General features: G+C 46.7%; 1 protein-coding gene and 1 long non-coding RNA gene across 3 annotated transcripts; one reads left to right on the top strand and one right to left on the bottom strand.

Moving 5' to 3' along the window:
- Positions 1-3335: 3335 nt before the first annotated feature.
- On the bottom strand, positions 3336-11130 carry AHSG (alpha 2-HS glycoprotein). The gene is made up of 7 exons (XM_077880007.1): positions 10814-11130; positions 8474-8584; positions 8016-8100; positions 7474-7637; positions 5902-6003; positions 4701-4784; positions 3336-4060 (listed from the first exon to the last, which is right to left on the bottom strand). The coding sequence occupies exons 1-7, from the start codon at positions 11024-11026 to the stop codon at positions 3722-3724; spliced, it is 1098 nt and encodes a 365-aa protein (XP_077736133.1). The 5' UTR covers positions 11027-11130; the 3' UTR covers positions 3336-3721.
- Positions 11131-15458: 4328 nt separating this feature from the next.
- Positions 15459-25654, top strand: LOC144302550 (uncharacterized). 2 transcript variants are annotated; one of them, XR_013369456.1, is made up of 4 exons: positions 15459-15860; positions 16334-16413; positions 17138-17218; positions 23471-25654. It is a non-coding gene; the product is annotated as an uncharacterized LOC144302550 (long non-coding RNA). The 2 variants fall into 2 exon arrangements; XR_013369455.1 differs by lacking the exon at positions 23471-25654 and adding an exon at positions 22343-22530.
- Positions 25655-25975: the final 321 nt, after the last annotated feature.

Here is a 25975-nt window from a genome sequence, read left to right as displayed (position 1 = left end):
TGCTGAGAAAATATAGAGTATTCATACAAAAATACATGCTGTAAGTGCAGGAGATATAACAGCTCCATAACTCATCCTCTCTAATTTATGTTTATTTCTATGAAGAAAATTTTCTCAAATACGCACATTTTGAATAATGCTGAGTCTTTAGGTATGCATCTCTTAGAGAAAATAAATCACATAGGAAATTGTTCTGGGTGAATATAAGTGAGGAAATCCTGGTGACATTTGGAAATGCAATGCTGAAATTAAAAAATAAGACCCAAACTGGAACTGTAAAGTTATATGCGAGACTGAGAGTTTAAATCATGAGACTTGCTCAGGAGAGAGTACACATTTAAGAGAAGGTCAAGACATAATCTTCTGAACTCACCAAGTTCAGAGGACAGGAAGAAAAGTAGGGAGGAAGGACCCTTAAGAACCTGGCATGTGTCAAGAAGGTTCCAAGCATATACTTCTAGCATCTTATTGAATCCTCGCTGTTGCCCTGCCAGGCTACTGTGTACACCTGCTTGTAGAATGAGGGCAATGAGAAGTGAGAGGTGAAGCAGCTTAGCCCAGGTCACTCAGGTCTGTCAGATTCACTGCTTTCTTGAGAGGCATGAGATCAAGGCATGGGTTAGCCTGACATCGAAAAATCAACTGCAGTGGCGCCTGGTGGCTCAGTCAGTTAAGTGGCCAACTTTTGATTTTGGCTCAGGTCATGATCTCAGAGTCGTGGGATGGAGCCCCATGTCAGGCTCCAAACTCAGTGGGGAGTCTGCTAGAGATTCCCTCTCTCCTTCTCCCTCTGCCCCTCCCCTGCTCATGAGCACACACACTCTGTCTCTCTAAAATAAAAAAAAATAAATCTTAAAAAAACAAAATGAAAAAGAAAAGAAAAATCAACTTCACATTTTCAAGACAGAGAGGAGAGGCGTTGAGGTAACTCAAGTGAAATGAACCAGTGTCCTCTGCCTCGGTGAATGGCATCACCATCTACCCAGTTTGCAAAGCTACAAATCCAGGAGTCGTCTTTCACTTCCCTCTTTCTCACCCCCACATCAAATTCATCAGGAACTCCTAGGATTTCTACCTGAAAACTACATCATAGCTTCACCACATCTCCTGCCCACCACCTTACCCTAAGTTATACATTATCTCTCCCCTAGAAAGCTCCAGTCTCTTTCTATCCTGTGGCTGTTTTTACCCAGCTACAACCTCTTTTCCCTACAGCAAACAACAAATGAATGCTATTGATATTCGGGGCATTAGCTAATCACTATTCGTTGTTGGAGCTTCATTACTGGGGCTGACCTGTCCATTTCAGAGTGTGTATCCTTGGCCTCTGGCCAGTAGCACCCCAAGTGCCTCCACTGACTTCCAAACATCCCTCTGGCGGAAAGGTGATACTGCTCAGCCCCACCTCACCCATCCCCAGGTTGAGATCCATGGTGGCTGGGTAATCTTTTAACATAAATCAGATTATGTCACTGACCTGGTTAAAAACTTTTGTGGTTTCCCACGGCACTGAGACTAACACCCCAATTCCTTCTGGGGACAGCAGAGCTGTTCGTGACTGCCCCTCATCTACTTCTTCAACCTCATCTCCTAGAGCCCATCTCCTTCTCCTCTTACCTGCACGGTCCAGCTGCTTCTCTCATCCTTGGCCACATCAACCTATCTCCTGCCTCTAGACCTTTGCGCCTACTAGTCCCCTGGAATAGCTAGCTCATCCTTGGGCTCTCCTTGATTGGCTCTTCTCTCTTCAGACTTAGGCATTAGTGCTGCTGTAGGTGTGAGGCTGCCAGTGACCATCCTAGCTAAGATTGAAGGGAGGCTTTGCTGAGAGATGGAGGCAGGGAACAGACAATATCTTTTGAACCCCCAGATCCAGCTGTGTCTTAGGTGGGACTCATCCATTTGAATTGCCAATACACAAAGCAGTAACATTTCCCTTTTATTTCTGTTGGGTTGGGTATCTACCACCTGCCCTCCACGTGCTCCCTCACAGCAACACCTGTGTGTAGCCATGGTGGAAAGCGCCTGAGTCTTTTTTAGTGCTGGGTACAAGTTGCTTTTTCAGGGTGCTCTTGCGAGCTCCCTTAAGCAAGGACCAGACGTGCTCAAACCCTCCTGTTCCCAGCTTTCTTCTAAATTCTCTCTCCCAGCATCCTGCCCCACCATCTCTTCTCTTCTTCTTCTCTCTCTTCCCATCTTTTGCCCTAAATATGCTTTAAAATCCTCTTTCCGGAAAAGGAAATCTTCCCTCAACCTAGTTACCCTTTTGAATTACATCCTATCTCTCCCACTCTTAACCAACAAACTGCTTAAAAGAGAACGCATGAGCCCCTCCCTCCATTTCCTCATCATATACCACCAGTCAACCCTCTGCAAGTAGGCCTTTACTCTCATCCTTTTGGTGAAACGGCATCTGCCAGTGGTCACTATGACCTCCAGTCAACTAACCCGTGGATTTTTCTCAGCCCTCAATCTCATTGCTCTTTCTGTAGCATTTAGTCCAGCTGATCGTACCTTCCTCATCTTCCCTGGGCTTCTGAGATACCCAGTGGTTTTCCTACCTTCCTGGCCATTCCTTCTGGTTACTGGAGTATTGGCAAAACCTCTAAGCAACAGTAATAAGATATCAAGGCTTGATCTGGTTTCCTTGATTCAACTGAACTCACTCAAGAGATTGTTGGCCTCACCTCCTTAAAATTCCATCTGAAAGGACTTATCATTAAGGTTACTCAGAATAACCTAATGGTAGTAGACAGTGAAATTGTCTAGACACCATTCTGTAATAGGAACTGTTTATTTCTTTATGCTGAGTACTTGGATAGTACCTACAAATGTCCACTGGATTTACCTGCCCAAGTATCCCTCCTCTATTCATACTATAAATCAGAGCTTTAACTTGAGGTCTTAAAATGGATTGGTTAAAAAGACCAATCTTCTATCATGACATGAAGTGTATACAGTACAATCAACATAAATAATGAAGAGATATAATTAAAATGAGGCTTCTGTGTTAATTACCAATCTCCCCTTACCTGGATATTGGGGAAAACCAACGGTTGGCTTGTACAAAGTTCAGGCACTGTGTCCTCCTTTAGCAATATTTTCTGACCCTCATGAAATGAAAAGGATTATTTTGTCATAAGGAAATGGGCACGTCCAATGGCTTATGAGCAGGTCTTGGTCTAATTTTTTCCTGGGCATAGTAATACAGTGGAGTTTTGTTTCATTTTATTTTTATTTTCACTTAGATTTTGCTTAGGGACTTCTGTGATATGGTTATTTTGAAGACAGATCACATGTGAGCTTGGAGGGAAGAAGCAACAATCACGACCACATTTCAGCTTAGAACCTTCTTTATTAAGGAAGGTCTTCAGTCACTTTCATTAACAAGAAAATATGAAGTTGGCAAGAGCACCTCTCAAAGTCACAGTTCCAATTGTTTTTGTGAGGTCAAAGAAGGGAGAGAACACAATGGTGGTGGCTTAGCATCAAAACAATAACAATCAAGTTGCCAGCCTTATTATACCTTCCATGAAACATAACATTGCCCCTCTGCTTCCATTCTCTGAAGAATGAAGAGAAGTTGGGATTGAAGACTTGATATTAATCTAGACCTGCATAGCACCTGCTTCGATAGCAAACAAGGCCCCCACCCATACCCAGACTTGGACAAAATGGCGGCTATGTTCCTGGGCCAAATCTCTTCATCTCTGACCTACATCTAGATCTTGAAATGTCTGATTCTCCCTGGGCAAGGATGGACCACTGGACCAGCAGCAACAGCAACGTCAGGCTGCACCACCTTGGGTACTTTCCCCACATGGAATGCTTCTCCTGAGGCTGACTCCACTGAGGCCACACCCATGAAGGCATGACGCAGGTCATAGTGTGCCCGGTGCTCTGGTAGGGGTGCCTCGGGAATTGCTACCACCACGGGTCCTACCACCAGGGCAGCTGCAGGCAGGTCAGGTGAAGCTTCAGGCACAGTCACACCTGGGTCTGCCACAACGGTAGGGCCCACTGCTTCGGTGCCGTCTGGTTGGGGCTGCGGGATCAAAGGCTGGAGAGAGAATCATTTCTAGGTTAGCTACCTTTCTCCTCATAAGCAAGGCCACTCACACTTCTGGAGGGCCCCTACCCAATTCTCTCACAGTAATAATTTTTATTTGTAAGGAATCTAGCAAAAAAGAACTACCAAGGTACAAAGGATTGCCTGCAGAGCCATGAGGGAGAGGTAACTGGCCTATAATAGCCCCTTTCTTACCAACTGTCTTGGTATCAGTGGACTTACATGTATATCCCACAAGACGATCACCCTGCCTTATAGCTTTGACCAGCAGCATCACCCTGCTTGTCATCTACGATTGCAGGCACTGGGAGCTGTTGGGCACCAGTAGCTACCTGTGTAACTCAGAATACCACGCCCAACCCCCCCCCCCCCCCCCCCCCGCAAATAGAAATATGGACTTGTCAACCTCACACTAGCATTGGCTCTGTCCTGAAGCCACTAGCTCGTAGGAGGGGAAGGCATGGCTGAAATATCCTTTCATTTGTGGCTGATTCCATATATCCAGGGCAATTTATATTGTGGGACTCAGAAGGACAGGGCAGCAAATGCCCCATAATTACTAACACTTCATAAATGTTAAGGGATCATTGTATTCTGAAGTTGAGGGCAGGTATATCCATGATGTCCTTACCTGTGTTTGGAACACGGTGCAGGTCACTGCAACATCTTCCCCACCAACCTTCTCTGTGAGTGTTGCCTTACAGAAGCCATATTGCTGCCCACAGAAAGAGAAGAGTTATCTGAACTGGTTTCAAAAGTGGATTCTCTCCCCCAGTTTCACTGACACTCCAAGTCAAAGGAAAAAAACTTAAATTCTAATTCCCTAAAATTTTTCCCCTAAAGTTTCTAGTTTCTGCTTGTAGAAGATATGCAATATATATAATTCTAAATAGAAGGTAGAAAAATACAGATATGCTTTGAGATTCTAAGAGATCACCCATAAGAGGCTCCTGGGTGGCACAGTTGGTTAAGTGGCAGACTCTGGGTTTTGGCTCAGGTTGTGATCTCAGGGTCATGAGGTTGAGCCCCTCATTAGACTCCAAGCTCAGTAAGGGGTCTGCTCGAGATTCAGATTCTCTCCCTCTCCTTTTGCTCTTTCTGCTTGTGTTCTCTCTCAGAGAGAGAGACAGAGAGAGAGAGAGAGAGAGATATCACCCATCATCACAGAAATTGTGGTGACCCAGAACTTCTGTTAACATACATGTATTCTTTTTTAAAAAAATATATTAAAAATCATTTAGAAATCGGGATTATTGTGACTATTCCATTTTGTATCCTGTGTTTTTCACTCACTGTAATATAACATTTTCTTATAACACTCATTTTTCTTTCAAAACTTAATTTTTAGGGTCTGTATAATTTTCTATTTTATCCAATGACCCCCTCCTGTTGGACATTCGGGTCTCTTTTGGGTCATTTTGAATCAATAATAAATCATCTTATTAGATACATTTCTGTCAAACATCTCTGATGATCTCTTTAGGCTAAATCCCTAGAAGTGGACATTACAGCATCAAGGGACTTAAAAGATTTCATATTGGAGGTGTACCTAGAAAATCTACAACACGCTTCTGGCAGCCAGATATGACTTGGCCTAGTGAGGAAACAGCCTCTATCTCTCTCCTGACTCCAAGGACGCCCAGTGGGGGAGATGACTTGGTGACAGTTCTTAAGCGAGGAGATGACACCACAGAGGAAGGCCCAGCATAACCCAGCCCCACGGGGAGGGATATTTTTCACTGTCATCTGTTTTCCACGGCCCCAAGACACTAGCTCTAAGAACGCCCTGTTCTACGGCCAGTTTTGCCATCGCCATGGCTTGGCCTGCTCACCTTTTCTGCCAGCAGGTTGCACTTGGCTGGATCTGTGACCTCTGCAGCAACACAGTCTGTGGCAGCCACTGCAAACTCCACATACGTGGAAGGTGGAAGAGGCTGAGGAGAATACATGAAAATGTTTATGAGGCAACATGACTTGACCTGAAAAGGCGGGGAAGCCGAGGCTGGAAGGCAGCAGCGAGGGCACCGATGCTGCACGCTCCAGGGAGTGCCACTCGTGTGGACCACTCTGAGCAGCCAGGAAACACAGCCCCAGTGGCTGCCACAGGTCAGTCATTGTGGCACTGTGTTCCGAAGCCCCTGTATACAGAGGTGAAGGAGGTACAGGTATCCACTGCCCATCATTCAGGGCAGAGCTGAGCTTTCAGAGAGGAAGCAGGAACCCAGAGGGCCCACCTTAATATTAATTTCAGATTCAATATATTAGTTTTAGTACAATACAGCGATTCACAGCCTTCCCTCTAGGGGGGAACTTTAGGACTTGGAGTCCTAAAGTTTTGGTTACTCCACGATGGGGCAGGAAAGTGGAGATGAACACCTCTCCCACCTATCCTATCATATAGAGCATGATCCAATGGAAAATCTAAAGAAAAGGAGAGAAGACACCTGTGCTTTTCTCTCTTGTACTATATGGGTGCTTACAACGATAATGTGTTTGGTATAAAACCTATTACAAATGTTGTGTTTGGTATAATAACATAACCAATGTTATTTGGCATAGTCTGGGGTGAGGGTTTCTGAGAATCATGTATTCTGGTTAATTAGAATCACCTTTCATGTTGATGCTTACAACAGTAATGTTGCCTTTGGCATAATACATATTACAAATGTTGTATTTGGTATAATAACATAACCAGTGCCATTTGGCGTAGTCTGGGGTGGGGGTTTCTGAGAATCATGTATTCCGGTTAATTAGAATCACCACCTACACCTAGAATGCATTTCCAAGGATGCCATGCCTGGGATCCAGAAGACCAATTTTCTTAAATATTAGAATTCTGTTGCAGTCAAATGTGCTAAATAATCCACTGTACAATGAGATTTTTTTTTTCCAACGGTTCAGGAGGCCCTTTAGGACCTTGCCGCTACATGCCCACCTGTGTAAGCAGGCTCCTACCTCTGTGAGTATCAGTTACTGAGGATCCATCCGCATCAGTGCTGCAGGGTAAGGACGTGGAACCCCGTGGATGTATAGCAAGTGCTTCTGGATAACGCGGGGACGGTCCCCCACTGCACCGCAAGCCAACTAGGCCTGAGGCAGCCAGGCCAGGCAGAGGCTGGCTGTTTCATGTTAGGGTGACACCACGGAGGCCCAGCATAACCCAGCCCCACGGGGGTGACCAATGCTGTAGGGTGGCTCCGCACGGGTGACAGGCTGACAGTTCCTGGGACCCTGGTGACCCCCGGTGTCCTCACACCCTCATACCCCTACAGATCCTATCTTTCCCCGGTCTCCCATCACCCGCTGCCCCTGCACCTGCTGTGTCCCTCCCAGCTGTTTTAGCGCCCACATTCCCCAGGTGCCACCAAGCTGCCCAGAGGTCTGTCCCGAGGTCTCAGCCCTACCGTCAGTTGAGCCCTGGAGACTTCCACAAGCCGAAAATAGGAGCCGTTGCTCTGAGCGTTGAAGGCGGTCAGCGCAGCATCCACGGCGTGCACCACCCTGGTGTCGTTCAGCGGCGCCAGCAGGGGACACTGTGGGCACACCTTGCGCACGTCCTCGGCTGAGTCTACGCACACAGGAGAACCGAATCTGGGTTGTCCTTCTGTTCTCCGGGGGCATTCTCCCCACGCCCTGCTTATTTTGAAAGGCCTGGCACAGGCTCCAAAAGGCTCCAGGTGCTTTCTCTGCTGCTCACTAAATCTTCAGGTGGCTCCCGCCCTGCCGACTTTTCTGCAGGAGCCCCACTCAACAAGGGCAATTTTCACCTCCAATGACAACCGTTCCTTAAAAAGAACAGGTTCACAATGCCAGCTCCCAGGAAATCGGACTCCTTCTTTTCCCCACCAACAAAGTGGCTAAAACTTGCTTACGTTGAAAACAATTCAGGCCCCTTCCCCACTCTCTCCGCAAGGTACAAATAAGAAAAACTCATCATCATCTCTACCTGGGCTGGAATCGCATTTTGCAAATAACACGGTAAACTGGCCATCCTGTTTCAGCAGCCGGAAATCACAGTCCCCTTCCACAGCCTGGAGAAATAAACCCACGGTGAGGGCTCAGGAGGAGGGCTGGCCTTTCCTTTCTGGCTGGGAGCCCTGGGGGTGGTGGGTGGGGGGTTCCTCAGACGTGGTTGTCCAACAAGCCTCATGAAGTCACCTTGACTGAGTGGTATTGAAACATGATGCTCTCTGGTTTCGGGAAGGGCCTCAACAAGAAGGTTGAACTGCTGTAAAAACCAGCCCCAGGGAAGGCAGCCTCAAACAGTAATTCTAGCAGCCTCACACTGGCTAGCCATGAAGACGGGCTGGGAAGCTGGGTGAGACGGGTCTGCACTTTGCAGAACCACCGGGGACCCTGGATGGCTGGGGCACCATCCACAGTCACCCTAAGAGGGACACTCACATGCTGCATCTGCGGCCTCACGGAGCAGTTGGCCAGGGGCGTGGGGTCCAGTACATGGCAGGTGGTTTCCAGGGTGTCTATTTCGAGCTCAAACACCTCTCCCATTGGCCGCTGTGGAGACACAGAATGAAGCCGTGAGCAGCCTATTCCTCTGATCCCATGGAGTGAGCCAAAGTACGAGCCCCCATTGGGCTTGAAGTCAGCTCTGTTGGACAGGTGGGGGGAAGTCCCTCCTGTTAGTCGGCACCTCCACCCAGTGCTGCCCTGGCCTGTGGACAGGACGACAGCCAGGGCTTCTCTGGTCCTCCCCTGTTGGCTGGGCAGGCTCTAGATGGTGTTTGCAAGGAGGAAGGGACCATGGGCTTGGGCAGGTTGCTGGAACCACAGTCATCATTCTGAGCTCTCTTTGGAAGCTAAAACTGAGCATTGATACTTTTTTAATTTTTAAAATTTCACCCTTCAAGCGATGCTTTGCAAAAATCAGCTTTGGAATTTTTTTTCAATCAAGTGGCAAAGTAAGGTGGCGTAGGCTAATACCTACTGTCTCCTCTTTCTCTTCTCCATCCCTCTCTCCTCCCTCTACTTCTTTCTGCCTTCCCTCTCACCTTCAACTTCCCCTCTGCCCCATTTTCCTTTCCTTCCTAAAGGAAAATTGTCCTTGGCTTTTTGTTCTGGGGCTTGTTGAGGCCTGGATGCCAAGGTGCTGCTCTCTACTGTCCCCTGCTGGGGGTGAGGGGGCACAGCGAGCCGCCCTCTGACCCCGAGGAAACTCAGAAGGAGTAGCAGGGAAGGCAGACAGAGCTGGGGCAGCTTGGTAAGTCCTTGTAGCTGTTCCTGGCGTTTCGTCTGTTTCCGTATCCTTTCTCCAAACCCTGGAAAATCCAGAAAGTACAAGTATGCTTTTTAAAAAATTTTAGTTCGGCTCTGCTTGCCTCTCACATGGGTTCTGGCTGAGTCACTAGTATCCAAACCTCCTCTCCGGGAAGAAGCTGTGTTTTATGATGTGCAGACATGCCCAAGTTGAACTGCCTGACAACATGCAGGGCTGCAGTGAACAGGAGCCTGGTGCTCCCTGGTTGCTCTAGCGAGGCCCCTCTCAAGCTCTGCCGTTAGTGAAAATTGCAATGTCCGTTCATTACTTTCCCTCGAATATACACGTCGTGTGTTTGTTTTTCCCCCTGAAGTCATTGGTGTTTCCTCCAAACCCCCACTGTGCTACAGTATGGTTGCAGCAATCCTAAAATCCATCCTGATTTCAAATATTTTGTCCCATTGTGAGATCAGGTGTTAGGGCAGACATTCTGACATTTACCATATCCTCCCCTCTGGACTGTAAATTTCTTGTGGGCACTGTGTCTTTCTCACTTTTGTGTTAGGTTGAACCACTAAAATGCCAATATTTGACTGCTTTTAATATACAAAAAGAGCAATTTTTTAGGGTTCAACTTGATATCTCATGGCACCTGCCATGGTTCTTACTCATGGAAGGCTTAAAATCAATGTTTGCTGAAAGAATTAGCCCTCCTCAGATATAAAAACTAATTTCAAAATAGACAGTAGACATACACCTTTTCCCCACTGCTCCAAATCTCTCAGCTGACCCCAAGGCATATTTCCCAGCTTAATCTTTATTATCACTGGCTTCAGACTATACTGGTTACTTGTCTAGTATGTGAAGAGGTAAACCCCATTCGTTCGACATTTCCTTCTGGGAGGTGGGTACCTGTCTTTGGGAGGTAACTTGTGTAGAGGAAAGAGCATGGGTCTAGAATCAAATCCCAGCTGGACGCTTCCAGATTATATGATCCTGAACAACAACAAAACGCCCTAATATGTCAGAGGCTTGGTTTCCCCTCATGTAAGGCAAGGTCCATACACAGCCCATGGGACTGGGGGACAGGAGAGGTAAGGAGATGGTGTATGTGGAAGGGCCTGGCCACCTAGTAGATGATTGTCAAATGCTAGTTTCATTCATTCTCAGTCTCCATCCAGAGAAAGCAAAGAGAGAGAAGTGATTTCCAGTCAACTAGAATCCTGTATTTTGTGCATATAGTTTTTCTAGCAAACCCCACTTTCTCCCTGTGATGTTCAGAATATCATTTGAAGACTTTTCTTGTCTCACACACCTCCCCGCCCCCATCCAGCACCCTCTGGAGACCCAGGACTACAGCCCAGAATGCCTCTTTGTTTCCCCACTTGCCCCCTCCCTCACTCCTGGGAAGAAACCAGAGAATTTGGCTCCCCCTGCAGTTTCATTGTGCTCAGAGATGTGATCTTTGAGACATGCAGTTGAGCTCCACACACAGGTTTTCTCAGCTCATACCCAGCAGGTTCACTTACCCGAGGCCACACCTTCACTTTGTCAATCTGGTTCAAGGTGTGCTTGTAGCCTCGAAGAACGTGGTTATTGATGTAGTCCACAGCCACCAGGGCTGCTTGCTCTGTTTCTGGGTCATCACAGTCCAGTTCCCTATAAACCAGAGCTGGCCCCACTGGGACAGAATGGCAGCCCCAGAGCTGAGCAAGGCAAAGGAACAGGGCGAGGGACTTCATGGCTGCTCCAGAGAGGCCCTAGCAGATAGGCAGATGGCTGAAAGCTTCAGGACAAACCCAGGTGCTCTTGCTCCAAAAAGTAGGCCGATGGAGGGCCGAGGGCTTTATTTATCTGCCGGAGCCTGCTGGAGGAATTGCATAAGGACGTGGGATGATTTCTGTTCTGGTTCCAAGTAAACCCCTGCAAACATCAGCTCTGGAAAAGCAAACAGGTTAGGACATCACTGGTCCCCAAGAAATCTGCCAAAGTCAATGCTGCTGGGGGTGGGCGGAAGGGGGTGGAGATGCTCCAAAGTCGGCTTGGAACGTGGAGGAGATGAGGTTTGCACCATGGCGAGGAGGGGCCCGCACCACCAGCCCCATTGTGCTCTGAGTTCAGCAGCAGAGGGAGCACTCCCTACTAGAGCAGAGCATGTGGAAGGGGGGAGGGTGGGGGTGGTGGGTGGCTGTGAGGGGAAAGTGGGGATAGGCAGCAATGTGGTAAAATCCTCTAATGTCAGCAAGAATGATCTCCTCCTGGAGGGAAAACAAGGCTTAGAGCTGTAGCAAAGATGGAGATGATCTAGAGTGACCAGGAAGAGTTATGGGAGCTGCTAAGGTCTTGGGTAAGAGCCTTGAGGAAAAGAGGGAAGGAAGGGAGAGATTGCTGCCCGCAGTGTGGAACAGGGGTGAGAGAAGGGGCTTCCTGCGGCAGGGCTGGGTGGGGCTCTCTACCCCCTCAGACCACATTGCCAAGGCCTTGCACAGATGGGCACTGACCTGGGTCTCCTGGGTGGCTGGGTGTAACTGGGGCCCCCAGCCAGTGCACAAGTGCCACAGAGGGGAACCCCAGTCCAACAGCCACTTCTCTGGCAAAGCTCTGGGTTTGAGTCCTTCACTGCAGGCTGAGATGCTTTGGGGGCAGCTAAGAACATAAATGCCTCTATAATGCCCTTCACAGCCTTAGCAGAATTAGAGTGAGTCTTGATGACCAGAGCACAGGGCCATGGTGTTGGTTCCAGGCAGTGCTTGTAAGTGGCTCTTGACAAACCCTGGAGTGACCTACAGGAGGGTGGGCAGGACAGTGAGAGGCTTGGAAAAAATCATAGAAAGACATGGCTTGGTTTAGCCCAGAGCAAAGAAGCCCTAACATGAAGATCCCACATGTTCTTCAAATATTTAGAGTTCACCACTGTGTGTGGATGGATCTGTTATGTTCTCTGATATTGAGAATGACATTTCATCTTTAAAAAGGAGACACTTTCTACAAGGAAACTTAATCATATGGATCTGCTGGGAGTTGAAAGGTAAGCAAGGGTGAAGTGAGATATAGGGCCAAGAAGGTAGATGTAAGGGTGTTTTCTTAGTTATGCCCAGGTGCTCATATGGTCCTATGGAATCTTTTTTTTTTTTTAAGATTTTATTTATTCACAAGAGACACACAGAGAGGCAGAGACATAGCAGAGGGAGATGCAGGCTCCCCACGAGGATTTTGATGCGGGGCTCCATCCCAGGACCCCTGGATCACGACCTGAACCAAAGGCAGATGCTCAACCCCTGACCCACCCAGGTGCCCTGATCCCATGGAATCTTAATGACAGAGGCTCAGAAGCTGTGGTTGGGACTCCAGGTTCTCTCTGAGAGTGAAGTCCTTGCTCTTAGGGACCCACAACAAGCTCTGGTCATCTAGCAATATGATCCTCAGGACCAAGGGTGACTTCCCACTCCTCTTATGCAACTTTGTGTGGATGCAATGCTTTTCTTTTAAATAATGTTTTAAGATATAAAATATGGTCATTACTAAAAATTTGAAAAGTCACAAAAATGTGTGCATTGAGTACACACTTCATATGTCATAAGCTCAGGTGTACAAAATACTACTTTATTGGCCACACACACATGAGTCTGAGCCCTCTTTTGTGAAATTTAATCTAGTCACTTATAGGTAACCTGATTTCCCAGGTGCTTGGTTGCAATCCAGTCCCATTTAGGTTTGCCCCTTATGCTTCTTCTGCGCCCCTGGGGTTAGAAGGAAGCCTGAGTGGGGAGGGGAAGACTTCTGCAAATACCACTTTCCTTTATAGTGGGGCAGAGACTGATGTCTGCCTTTGCAGCTAGGGTGTGCACTGGCCCCTTCTGCCGGGTAACCCATCTCCTCTGGCGCCCAGGTGCACCCACCTGCATGTCCACCCACAAGCTAAGATCCTGCCTGCCCCCATTTGGTCCATAGCAAGACATCCCTCCTGCATCCTCTGATCAGGGGTCCCTTTGTCTCAGCTCTGGGACCCTTTCTAGACCAAGGGCCTTTTTCTTAGCTAAGCACTGCCCTCTTGGTTAACCTTGGGGAAACTTGGCTATTTTGTCCACCCCGGGTATGGGGGCTTCATGAAGCTGCATCTAAGCCCGTCTGCCCAGGCACTGCAGTCGTGATGGCTCTGCCACTGCTCTGGTGCCATCTCGCTATGCAGGAGACTTTTCCCTATGATGTGATGTCTCCCCATGCTGCCCATGAGCCCCCTCCTGCCCCCCACGCCTGAAGCGAGGTTCGGGTTTCCTATGCCTTGGGATTCTCAAACTCTTCTGGAGGTGGTTCTGCAGCCATCCCCGCCTCACGGTGGAGAGGGGGGTGGGTAGGAAAAAAATCCTGTTGGATCATTCATTTTGATCATGTTTTCTTGCACTTGGAGCACTTCTTTTGGGATCTTCGTTCTTAGATCTTCCATCGGTGACAATTTCTAAAGCACGAGGTATTGTTTTGTTTCACTGATACTAGAAAAACAAAGCCTGTGGTAAAAGAGCAATTGATACCTCACCTATCATCCTCTCAAAACTCATCCACAATCTCATTACCCAGAGGTCAACAGTGCCAATGTCTCTTTTTCTTTCCTTCTTTTTGAACAGTGCCAATGGTTTGTCATACAGGTGTTATCCCCATCTTGTGTGTTTTTTTCTATACAAAGAATTATTTTATGTATAATATAATTTAGACCATACTGCATACACAACTTTGTCTTCTTTTTTCATTTAACATTGTAACATGAGTATATTCCCACATCATTAAACGGACCTAGAGAACATAATGACTGCCTGTGATTCTCTCGCGTGTGTCATAATGTATGTAACCACTTGCTTACTATTGGGCATTTAGCTTGTTCTCAGCTGATCATTATCGTGTATGAGCAGCAATGAACTTTTGTATTTAAAAATATTTGGCTTTCTAGTTCTTTTCGCAAGAATGATTCTTTCTAGTGAAATCAGTGATTCACTAATAGTTTGGAAATGTTTAAAGCTCTCAGTTTTTCTGGCCAAATTGTCTATGGGGAAGACTATGCTGATTTATGTCTCTACCATTCAACCGGTGTAGGTCAGCTTCAGTATTGTCTCTTTTCTTCTGCTACTGTTTCCATTCTGACTTTTGTGAGAATTCAGATACGGGAAAATCCTCAGAACTCTTTTTAAATGTATTTTATGACTATCTGTGGTTACATCTCAACTATTCCATATGTCTAATACTTACAAACTGAAATACCTTTAGAGCCAAGCTGAATAAAATTGTCCCTTGAATTTTTTTTTTTCAGTTTCCTTAGATATAAATGTCATCATTTACCTACTGACAATGAAGAAGAAAAGAGACGATGTTTTGGTATGTTTTCCAAAAGACTTATAGCAAAGGGTGTCAAAGGGAAGGCTACAGGTACTTACTGTGCCTGTTGGCACCAATTTCAACCTTGGGAAGATTTTCATATGCTAAATGCATGCACTTATCAGTGACCTTGGGTTAGTCTCACTCACCTGGCTCCCATTTCTTTGCATGCCAGTAGGGGATGGGCGTTTACTCCATTTTCTGGTCATCAGTCTCACTATTTTAATTACTCATCTGTGCATTTATCTGTGAGGCCCACATCACTGTACTAAAACAATATTCTTAACATTTACACTGCATCTCAGAGTATTGAGGTTATCGGAGGTTTGTTAAAGCAAGAAGAACAGGCCCAAGGGCCTAAGGGCCAGAAGAGGGTCAACAACCTGCAGGACGTGGCAGCAGAGCGCTGGGCAGAGCTTGCTGGGTGGAGTCCCCATGCGGCTGGTGGCGGGGTTCTCAAGATGGCAGCTAGGATGGCTCCAGGTCCTCTGAAGTGGTCAATAGGGCTCTCCACTAGGGCAGCGATGCATCTGAGATATTCCAAGGCAGATTCCGCATTTATAATTACCAACCAGAAGCCAAGACAAGAAGGATCACGGCAAGCTGAGGTCAGTTGCTGGGGGTTGGTTGTGTCTGGGCCCTGCAGGCAGACACGAGTCTTAGAGGGGAAGGGTAGAGCTAGAAAGGGGTGCAATACCAAGTCAAGCTTTGAGATCTGAGGTGAGAGGCAGAAACTCAGCCTCTCACAAAGCAGAGCATGACAAGTGTACGTCAGCAGAAGCCAGAGGGACAATTGGTTTTCGAGGGGAGGAGGTGACAGTGGTTGGTGCTTTAATCGCTGGGCTGGATTTCTGGCTCTGCCCTTTTTGATACTTAAAGAGCCTAGGCCCTGAGAGGCCGAGCATTAGTTTCTGATAAGCCTGGTGTTTCTTCATTCATATGGGCAATTGAACAAATGTTTATCGAACACCCACTATCTGTGATATCAGGTGCCTGGATGCAGAGTGACGAGAAGACACAATCTGCCCTAAAGGAGCTCACCTTGACTCATGTGGCCCGGTAACGTCTGATCATCCAAGAAGTATAGATTATTATATAAAAGTATCATAACGTTTGTCTTGTGGAGACAGACTGGAATTTATTTCTGCAACGTAAAACATCGGTGGAATGCAAATTACCCCTGTCCAAGGACCCATCAGGGTTTTTGTGAAGGTAACTTAGCCCAGTTGCCCTGGGAGTGATTTGGAAAAGCCCTTTGTACTTGGTGCCAGCCCATCAAAATTGGAAGATGTGGGCCTAAGTACAGCATGGCATAATTTATTAAATCGTAGTGACCAGCAGTGATTACCTACTCCCTTTCTTTGGGTGGAGAAAGGATTCTAAAAGCTTTCCCCCAATCCTGCCTACAAAACTACGACCTGGCTCTGTAGATCTAAACCCTGAAAAGAAAGGGCATCTGAGGGGATCAATGGGGAAAGAGTAGGGCCTGGATTAGGGTGAGGCAAAGGAGAGGGTGAAGGTGCACAATTTAAGGAGGTGCTCATCCTCAGGGTTGCATCTCTTTGCATTTTATACCCTAGGCCTCTCCTGTTTACACTTTAGATCCAGCACTGGGGAAGGGGCATGATCTCAACCCAGCACAGAAAGAAAAGTTTGCACTTCATCACATCTTCCTACTGTTTCAGGGAAAGTTCTTTTATCACTCAGGGTGGTGATGCTATGCGTGAAGTCATGAAGTCCGCCTAAGAACACAGTAATCCTCGGGGTAAGCTTTTCATTATCACAAAAGAAACTCCTGGGAACCTTCCATTCTCTTTTGTTTGAAGGAAAACTTCCTATATTCTTACTGTTACTGTGGCCTTGACACCCATGCAAACTCCCTGTCTCACAAAAGACAGAGTTAACCACTGTAGGGTCAAAGAAAAGTTGGGGAGATTGGGCTTTCTGAGGCTGGAATAACTTCTCCTCAGGAAAATATCATCTTCACTAAAAATAATGTTAGGGACTCCTTTTTCTGTGGAAAGCATTGTGCTTTTATTGTCATAACTTCATGGGACCTATTCTATTCTCATCTTTTCCTCCTTTACAGGAAGACACAAGGGCTCAGAGAGGTTTTAGCAACTTGACCACATCAGACACTGACGAAGCCTGGGTTTAGCTCAATCATTTTTTTTCCTATTAACCCCAAACCAAAGAAAGCCAAGAAGGTTGACTGGTGTGTGTTGGAAAACACGGCTATGTGTTGTAGTTGAAGAAAGGTGGAAAAAAAAAGAAAAATGTATTGGTTTTGGTTAACAATGAAAAGAATAAATTAGTTTATTCTCATAATTTCAGTCAGTGGAAAATATCTGGAAATCAGTTTTGCAGAAGAGACTTTGACCTATTGACTTTAGTGATGACTCAGCTGGTGTTGAAATTATCTTGACTTCAGGCTTAGAAGGTAAATAAAAGGTAAGTTATTACATTATTTCTGGTTAAATGTTTTCCAGGGGGATGCAAGTCAATGCAGAAAATCACATCCATCTCTTCTACTGGTTTCTGTCATCACCTTTTGAGATCTTCAAAACAAGGTGAGTAGTACTTTCAGACAAGAAGCAAGATGAGAGGCGAAACGATCATCTTCTAATGAGGCCTCTGCTGTGCCTTCTGGGGCTCTTGAACATGGAGATGTTCAGAAGAGCTGTGCTTTACCATTGGAGGGTCAAATGATTCTAGGGAGGCCACTGGAGTCAAGTAACTCATTGCACCTTAGAAAATGGGGGCACTTCTTTATCTATCATGTAGATCCCTGGGGTTGGAATGGCTCCTCTCAACAGCGAATGAATATCTTAGATTCTGTAGATCCATTTATTGCCTTGAATAGAGTATTCTCTGGACACACATTCATTAAATTCAAAGCTATTTCTTGGACACCTATGTTGTGCTAGGTGCTAAGGATGCACAGATGGGAGGTACAGTTCTTGTCCTCAGATGGTCACCACTGGGTCAGGCTCTACAGCACTATGTTGGTTATTATGAACACATGAGAGAAGTGTAAGCTATTCCTGCCCTTGGCCTGTGTTAAATCCTGAGGAATGCAATCCCTGAGTTGGAAGGGTTCTTACACTACAGCAAAGTCTTTGTCACTTTTAATCTCATATTCCTGGCACCTGCCTCCTGCCCAGCACAGATTGCACCCCTTATCCATGACCACTGACCAAGAGGTTCTAGGGCAGGTTCCCACTCAGCTCAGAGGCACCCTTCAGTGTGTGGTGTCTGCTTGAGGACATTTAGATACAAGAATCTCTCCACCACACTGGCAGTCCATCCTATTGTGGAATCACTCTAGTTACTAGGAGGCTTTTCCTTTATATTGAGTCAACACTTGCCTACCTTATAACCTCACCAATGGACCCAGATTCTCCCCCAGGATCTACATAGACTAAGTCAATTCTCTGGTCTGTATGTTGGGTTTTAGGTATTTAGATACATCCACGTTGTATCCTGCTACCCTTTTCTGATCTTCATCATCTCTTTATCATGTACTTCTCAGGTGACTTAGTTTTGAGACTACCTCATCACCTTATTGAATAGGGAAGTCTGGCACCAGCGGTTAAAAATAGGATGAATCATCCTATGATTGGGGGTCAAGTGAATTTCATAGGGATCTGAGTGGAGGTGGACTTGTGCATGCACCTGTGTGCACAGGTGAAGGATAATTCAGCAACTCCTAGGTGAGGAGATAGGCCACTTGCCACTCATAGGATAGTAGGAGGATTTATCCTGGTTTCTAGGGGCTTATCTGGACTTTCAACCAGAGTTACAATGAGACCAAGAAGCAGAGAGGCCATTCTTTTCCATAGATTGCTTTGATTAGACTTCTTGAAAGTTGAGAGGGAAAATGTATGAGGCTAGTTAGCAGGAGACCTGTCAGAGTGGAAAAAGTTTCCATTCATCTTGAATCTGACAAAGCTCTCCGTTGATAGCATGTCTTCACTACTTGATATCTGATCTGTAGAAGTCATGTAGTGATATGGAACATCATTGCTTCTGGTGCTCTTGTTAGAGCATTAGAAGGCCACAATTTGAAACATAGAAAGTGCCAATCATAGGGCCAGGGAAGGTAATGTGGGCAACTTTCTCTTTCTATGTTGGGTTGTGCAACACGCAGCCAAATCATTCAGCAGGTTAAGCAACAATTGAGCCTCCGGGACTCAGATTCTAATAGAGTCTAAGGCAGTGTGAGGATGGATACTAGCAAGAAGGTAAAACTGAGTAAGATGGAGAGGGGCCAGATTGTCTGGGGTGGGGCAGGGACAGGGAAGACATGGGAGCAGTGTAGCTTGATTAGGAAATCTATATTTATTTTTATTTTTTGTTGGAGTTCAATTTGCCAACATATAGCATATCAACCAGTGCTCATCCCATCAAGTGCCCCCCTCAGCGCCCGCCACCCAGTCACCCCAATCCCCCGCCCTCCTCCCCTTCCACTAGCCCTAGTTTCCCAGAGTTAGGAGTCTCTCATGTTCTGCCTCCCTCTCTTATATTTCCGATTCATTTTCTCTCCTTTTCCCTTATTCCGTTTCACTGTTTTTTATATTCCCCAAATGAATGAGACCATATAATGTTTGTCTTTCTCCGATGGACTTATTTCACTCAGCATAATACCCTCCAGTTCCATCCACGTCGAAGTAAATGGTGGGTATTTGTTGTTTTTAATGGCTGAGTAATATTACATTGCATACATAGACCACATCTTCTTTATCCATTCATCTGTCGATGGGCACCAAGGCTCCTTCCACAGTTTGGAAGCCTACATTTAAAGAAAGGACTGACCCTGGTGCCATGATTTACTAGCTGTGTGACATAACTAGAGATTTGATCTTGCTAAGCCTTAGCTTCTTTATCTGTGAAACATAGGCAGTAAAGCCTGACTAGTAGGGATGTGGGAAGGATTTAATGAGAATGTTTGCAAATTCTCAGCCTTGGGCGGTACACAGTGAACTATCAATAGATGGGGGCTCTTAATAAACCCAATGGCACAGTGGCACTGAATGCAAAAAATGGTCCCGTGGGGGAATACAATGAGACCAAGATATGGTATCTGCCTTCAATTAGCCTATACAGAGGCAGCATAGCCCAGTTACTAAGAGTAAGCACTCCTTAATTTTATCATCTTTGGCAAATTCCTTAACCTCTCTGAGTTAGTTCACTCATCTGTAAAAAAGCACAATAATAGCAACACATACTTCAAATGATTTGATCTTGCTAAGATTTGATCTTGCATTAAGTGAGATAGTACACTTAATATTCCTGCATCAGTTAAGTATCTATATTACCACTTAGTCACAAGAAAGAAATAGAACAGGTGGAGAGTGTGACTGCATTTTTTGCACCAGCATGCTGGCAGAGAGAATCATGTGTTGGCAACATCTGGCAACAGGAAGGAACAGAAAGACAAAGGGAGATGTAGTGGTGTTGTGGAAAACAACCAATGGATTCTTCTCTGTTCCTGGTGCTAGTGGCCAATCCAGAAAATCAACAAGGCAGGACCTAAGGACAAGGGGCAATAAGCCTAGGGCTGAGTGGCTGGGGGCTCAGGGAGCAGTGCCCTCAACTAAGTGCTAGAGAGGTGGAGTGCCAGACATGTAGATGCTGGGGAGCCAAACTCCGCTCAGGCAGGGCGGGCAGCTCAGGAGGTTCCCTAGGAGGGGACTTGAATAGCCATTTAACCAATCACATTTGTCAAGTGGGCATCACAGTTTCCCCAGAGTGTCCCAGTGTAGTCATCTGGCCAGCTAGCTGGGTGAGTATCCCGTGCAGTGGTGTGGGGCTTCGCACTTTGAAGGGCCCTGCACTTGATGTAACGCTCTGCAGTAGCCATCCTGAAAATTCTTAGTCAGTTTTGAACAGGGAGCCCTGTGCCTTCACCTTGCATTGAGCCAGGAAATCATGTAGCCGGCCCTATTAACTGTAAGTGGTACATAAGAGGAATCCAGTGCTATCAGCATTCACAGGAGAAGGGGAGACTCATTCCCAGCTGAGCGTGGGCAGGGGAGAGGAAAGAGGGAGTCATGGTTGAGGACACATTTTGAGTTTGACCCTGAAGGAAGGACAGGTTTCAGACAGGTAGAAATGAGGGTATGGCTATCTGGTTGGAAGAAGTGTATTGGCCAAGTCAAGAGGTAGAGATGGGTTGGCTGTGTTTAGGGAATGGTTAGAACTCTTGTAAACGTGGAGTGCCTGTTCCCGAGGGGCTCACATGGACTCCTTTAAGGGCAGTGCCATGCTCAGCTGACCTTCCAGAGGGCAGCCTTTTTCCAAGGCCTTTCTTAGACTTTCTTAGACTTTCCTCCAAATTCTGCTAGCTGCCTGTCCAACTAGTAAGTGAATTCTAGTCATGTTACTCATTAAAACCAGAAAGAAAAAAAAAAAAAAAGAAAAAGAAAGCAAGGGATGGGGTAGGGATGGGAAGAGGCAAATATAACAAATAATCAAATAGAAATTCTTAACTAAAAAGAATGGCTATTGAAATAAAAAAATAAAAATACTTAAATAAGTATTTAAATACTTATTTATCTTATCAAATACAGACCAAGAGAAAAATTCAATCTGGAATCCCCATGGTCTAACTTGTCTTCTCTCTGTCTTTTATGTCTATCTTTCAATGCAAATTCTGTGTAGGGATTTGCATAGAAGACAAACAGTGGAGGTGGAATTCTGATCAGGGTCCATGTCTTGTCCTCTGCCCACTACCCCACATGGCCATGGCCCCCATTTTATTCCATGGCACTGGGTTGCCCCAACCAGAGGCCTGGGGTGCCCCAGAAAACAGTGCAGGTGTTGGCATTTATAAGATTACCTAGAGTCATACCCTGGCAGCACAGATAAGGGACAACATGAAAGAAAAAACATAGTTTCTCTTTTAAACATCTGTTTCTTCCTCGACCTTATCCTAAAATTGGCATTTAAAATTTTCTTTCTGTGAACACATGGATCGTGAATGTATTGATTTTGTTGTATGCCAGTGTGATTTGCATAAGTACTAAGGTTGGCCACTTGATCAACATGCTTTGATTTTTCTTTGATTGATTTTTCGATTTTTCTTTTCCAATATAAATGCCCCATGGTTTCTAAAAGTTGGAGCTTCCTCTCTTAAATTAAATGGGACAGAGTTACATAGATAGCTAGTAGGTTTTGTGTGGCTCCAGAGCCTCAGCTTCCTCCTAGGCTGTGTTGCCGTGTGTCTGAAGATGGGTGGGATAGACACCAGGACACCATGTGGAGGAGGGGTGGGGGCCCTTCTGGGGCAGAACCCACCTCCCCGGAGCAGAGCCAGGACTGAAAGGCCTGCCTGGTACTGAAGCGTCCTCCCTGGTCAAAGGGAACAACAAAATATTGTCTGTCACTGAGCTCTGTCTCCCGCCTGGCCCTGCTTTGAACTCATTATCTGAGCCCTATTATGAGAAAGAACCAAAGAGGGGCTGTCCCCAGAAGACCTCAGGAAGTTTAGGCATTTCTGTTCCGATGCCTGTTGACAGCCTATAACATAGAAAAGCAAAGAGACCTTCCTGAACTGTCCACATGGAACTCACTTCGGCCCTGGGTGCTGCTCCATGACCACCCCCAGGCCAGGGAGGGCGGTGCCGGCCAAGGGGACAAGGGTGGGGGTGCCTGGGACAGGAGCCCTGAGTGACAGCAGTGCTCTCCTGCAGCCCATGATTTGATCACCGTGAGAGCAAATGATGCCCTCTCACTCCAAGTCGCTAATACACGGTATTATTTTGAGAAGTGAACAGAGAAGATGACATTTAACAAAAGACATCTGGGCGTATCACATTTAAAAAGGAATAGGAGCTGGTTACCCAGGAAGGTTGAAACCAGCAGAGACCACGCGTGATCAGGAGCTGGGGGTGGGGGGGTGGGAGTGGATGGCAGCATTATCTCTTTGTATAAAATCCAAAACTAACAGTTCAAGGTTGATTTACTTTCTGATGTAATAAAATGTAGGTCTAAAGTCAGTTTGTTGTTCTTGTGGCTTCTGTCCATGAGCTCAAAGACAAGTCTGGGGAAACATTACTGACGGGGGAGCCTGGGACAGGGTGGGCTGCAGGGTGGGGGGCCCAGCCCCGAGCTCCATCTGCGCTCCCTTTGCTTCCATTTGACCTATTGCTGTCGGATCGGCGGGACGGCAGGACAGCAGGAGGGCAGGACAGGACGGTGAAGGCTAGGCCATGTCCCCACCTTTCCCTGCGCTGCAGTCAGGCCACCCTGAGCCCCCCCACCCCAGCCCAGCCCCCAGTAGCACCAGTAGCAGTGGAAGCCCCGGTGCCTGCCAGCCTGCACTCTGCCTCCGCTCTGCTCCTGCAGGGTGTCACCAACGCCCTTGGGGCCACTTCCCCACCGCAGCCCCCACGGCCCAGTTTGTGCTGTGAAAGGCAGGGGCAGGGCCTAGCGATGAGCCGCACGTGGAGAGGCGCTTGGACCCGCTCAGAGGAGGTGTGTGCAGGGGAGGGATGATGGCCCCAGGTGCTTCCCGTGTGCCCGTGCTCCAGGGGACTGGCAGGCGGCCCGCGCCCCGGGAAGCTCTGCGTTGGCAGGGGTCTGAGCTGAAGGGCTGGCTGGTGGGGAGCCTGCGGCGGGAACAAGCCTGCACCCCCACCCGCCCTGGCTGGGCTCCTCCTCCAGGGGCTGGCGCCTGGGCATCCCTGGTTCCCAGGGCCACCAAAGGTCATGCGCATTGCGGCTGCTTAATAAGGGTGTGATGAACCAATACTGTTTTCCTCTGACAAAGTCTGCAATTAGTCCTAATCGGGTGGTTTTGTTTTTTTTTCTTTTTAAAGATTTTATTTATGTATTCATGAGAGACACAGGCAGAGGGAGAAGCAGGCTCCCTGCAGGGAGCCCGATGCAGGACTCGACCCGGGACCTCGGGATCACGCCCTGAGCCAAAGGGAGATGCTCGACCACGGAGCCACCCAGGCGCCCCCGTCCTGCCTGTTTACATCAAATTAAGTCTGTGAAGTTTTCCACAGTCCAGCTCCCTCCTTCCCTTGGATGTGATGCTGCCCACCCCTTCCCTACCCCGGACACCAGTGGGCTTGTCTCAGGCTTGACCAGGGCACGCCGCGCCCCTGCCTGGGCCGGACGGGACGGTCGGGGAGCTGAAATGACCCTGGAACAAACTGGAAACCCGGCAGCCATGGGTCCGAATTTCCAGGCAGGACTCCTTAGTGCTCAGGGGGCGCCACAGCCCCGTCCCCGCCACGGTAGACAGCGCCCTCCCGTGGAAAGAAGGAGACCGTGCGGGGCGGGGCTTCCCCCTCGGGAGGGGGCCCCAGGGACCAGCCGGCAGGTGCTTGCTGTCCTCAGAGCCGGCTGTGTTCTTTTTATTTTTTAAGATTTTATTTATTTATTCATGAGACACAGAGAGAGAGAGAGAGAGAGAGAGGCAGAGACACAGGCAGAGGAAGAAGCAGGCTCCACGCAGGGAGCCCGACGTGGGACTCGATCCGGGGTCTCCAAGGTCACGCCCTGGGCTGAAGGCGGCGCTAAACTGCAGAGCCATCCAGGCTGCTGTTCTAAACGCAGTACTACTGTTCACGGAAACGGCTAGTGCAATTATGATGTAAAATTAAAACCCTTAGTATGTGTCTTAAGACGATGCCTGGCTCAAGACTCACAAAACAAATAACCACACAAGCAAAAACAAAACAAAACAAAACAAAACAAAACAAAACAAAGCAAAACAGACAAAAAGAGAATAGAACAAGCAAACATTGGAGAACTGCACCAACATACAATCAGAAAAAAATAATGTAATTTCCACCACATGAACGTCGTCGGAAAATATGCTTCCACATTTATATGGTGGGATAGAATTTTCAGAACAGACTCTCAGTTTACTGCCTAAATGAAAAGATGAAGAAGATTGAGAAAAAGATGCAATAAATATCTCCTCTCCACCATCCTGCAAGCACACGCCTTTCCTGAATCGAAGCGAATGGCTAACATTGCTTCTGCAGAGCAGAAATAAACATGTGTCTTGGCTGCTAAGTGATACAAAGAACATTAACAGCCTTTAATTATCTTCCTAGTGGGAACTTTTTCTACTTTACGTAAAAGTTCTATATGTGTGGAAATAAGTAAATATATAACGAAGCATGATTTTCATGAGGAGGTTGTAAAGGCCACGTTGCTAACCTAACCTTACGGAAAGGTTCGAAGTAATGGAAGAAGTATCAGTCTGTCTTTCCCCCGGTAACACCAGAGGCCTGAAGCTAAGACTGGTCTTTAAAATCTTGTAAATATATAGTGGCCATTTCAGTATCTCTTATCAGGGTGTTGACCTCATATTGAACTTTAAACATTTTTTAGAATTTGCCTAAACATCCAAGTATCATGGGTCGAACCATATCAATTGACAGTGAGAGTGAGGCTGCCGAATCAGGAATAGCCCGCCCCAAGAACTTCCACTGTGGTCCTGAGCTGACAGGTTTGGGGTGATTCTCCTTCTTTGAGAAGAAGCCCTTTCGGATGGCAATGTGCTACTGGTATCTATAAATTAAGGCATTTCCGAATTGTCGTAAATGGAGTATTTTAGTCTTAAGGTTTTTGGGTTACTTGAATTTTTTTTTTAATTGAGCTTTCCTTTTTTTTTTTTTTTGAGATTTTATTTATTTATTTATTCATTCATGAGAGACACACACACAGAGGCAGAGACACAGGCAGAGAGCCCATGCAGGGAGCCCGACGTGGGACTCGATCCTGGGTCTCCAGGATCACGCCGTGGGCTGAAGGCGGCGCTAAACCGCTGAGCCACCCGAGGATCCCTGAGCTTTATTTCTGCTGTTTGCCCTTTCATTTTTGTATATCAAGTTTTCATTATACTTAAAACTGTATCTTGAAACGTTGTGAACTGACTTGCTGTATTTGCACTTTGAACTATTGAAATAAATGTGATTTTTTGGTCTGATTAAAAAAAAATAAAAAAGAATTTAAAAGATACTTTTAGAGGACTTTAAGTCCAGCACCATGTAAAGGGCCTATATATTCTTAGCATAAATGGATACAGTTATTCATTAAAAAATGGATGACTGGGAAATGAAAGGCAATGAAGTGTTTAATTTAGTCAGATAGTCAGCACAGGCAATAATTCCTTCAATGTCATAAGCCAGGTGAATATAGAACTTTTACCAAAGAAAAGAACTTTCTCCCTCTGCCCCTATAGAATCGTGCAAAGTGGAATGTTGTTTCCAAGACATGCCAATCTTTGAACAGGCCCGGGAGTGGCACGCCAGCGCTGGGCCCACTTCTGCACACACCTGCCCTGTACTAGTTGACCTTGG

Source organism: Canis aureus, chromosome 31 (genome assembly GCF_053574225.1).
Source record: "Canis aureus isolate CA01 chromosome 31, VMU_Caureus_v.1.0, whole genome shotgun sequence".
Taxonomy (NCBI): domain Eukaryota; kingdom Metazoa; phylum Chordata; class Mammalia; order Carnivora; family Canidae; genus Canis; species Canis aureus.
Note: the sequence above shows the minus strand (reverse complement) of the source record. Positions and strands in the feature narration are given on the sequence as shown.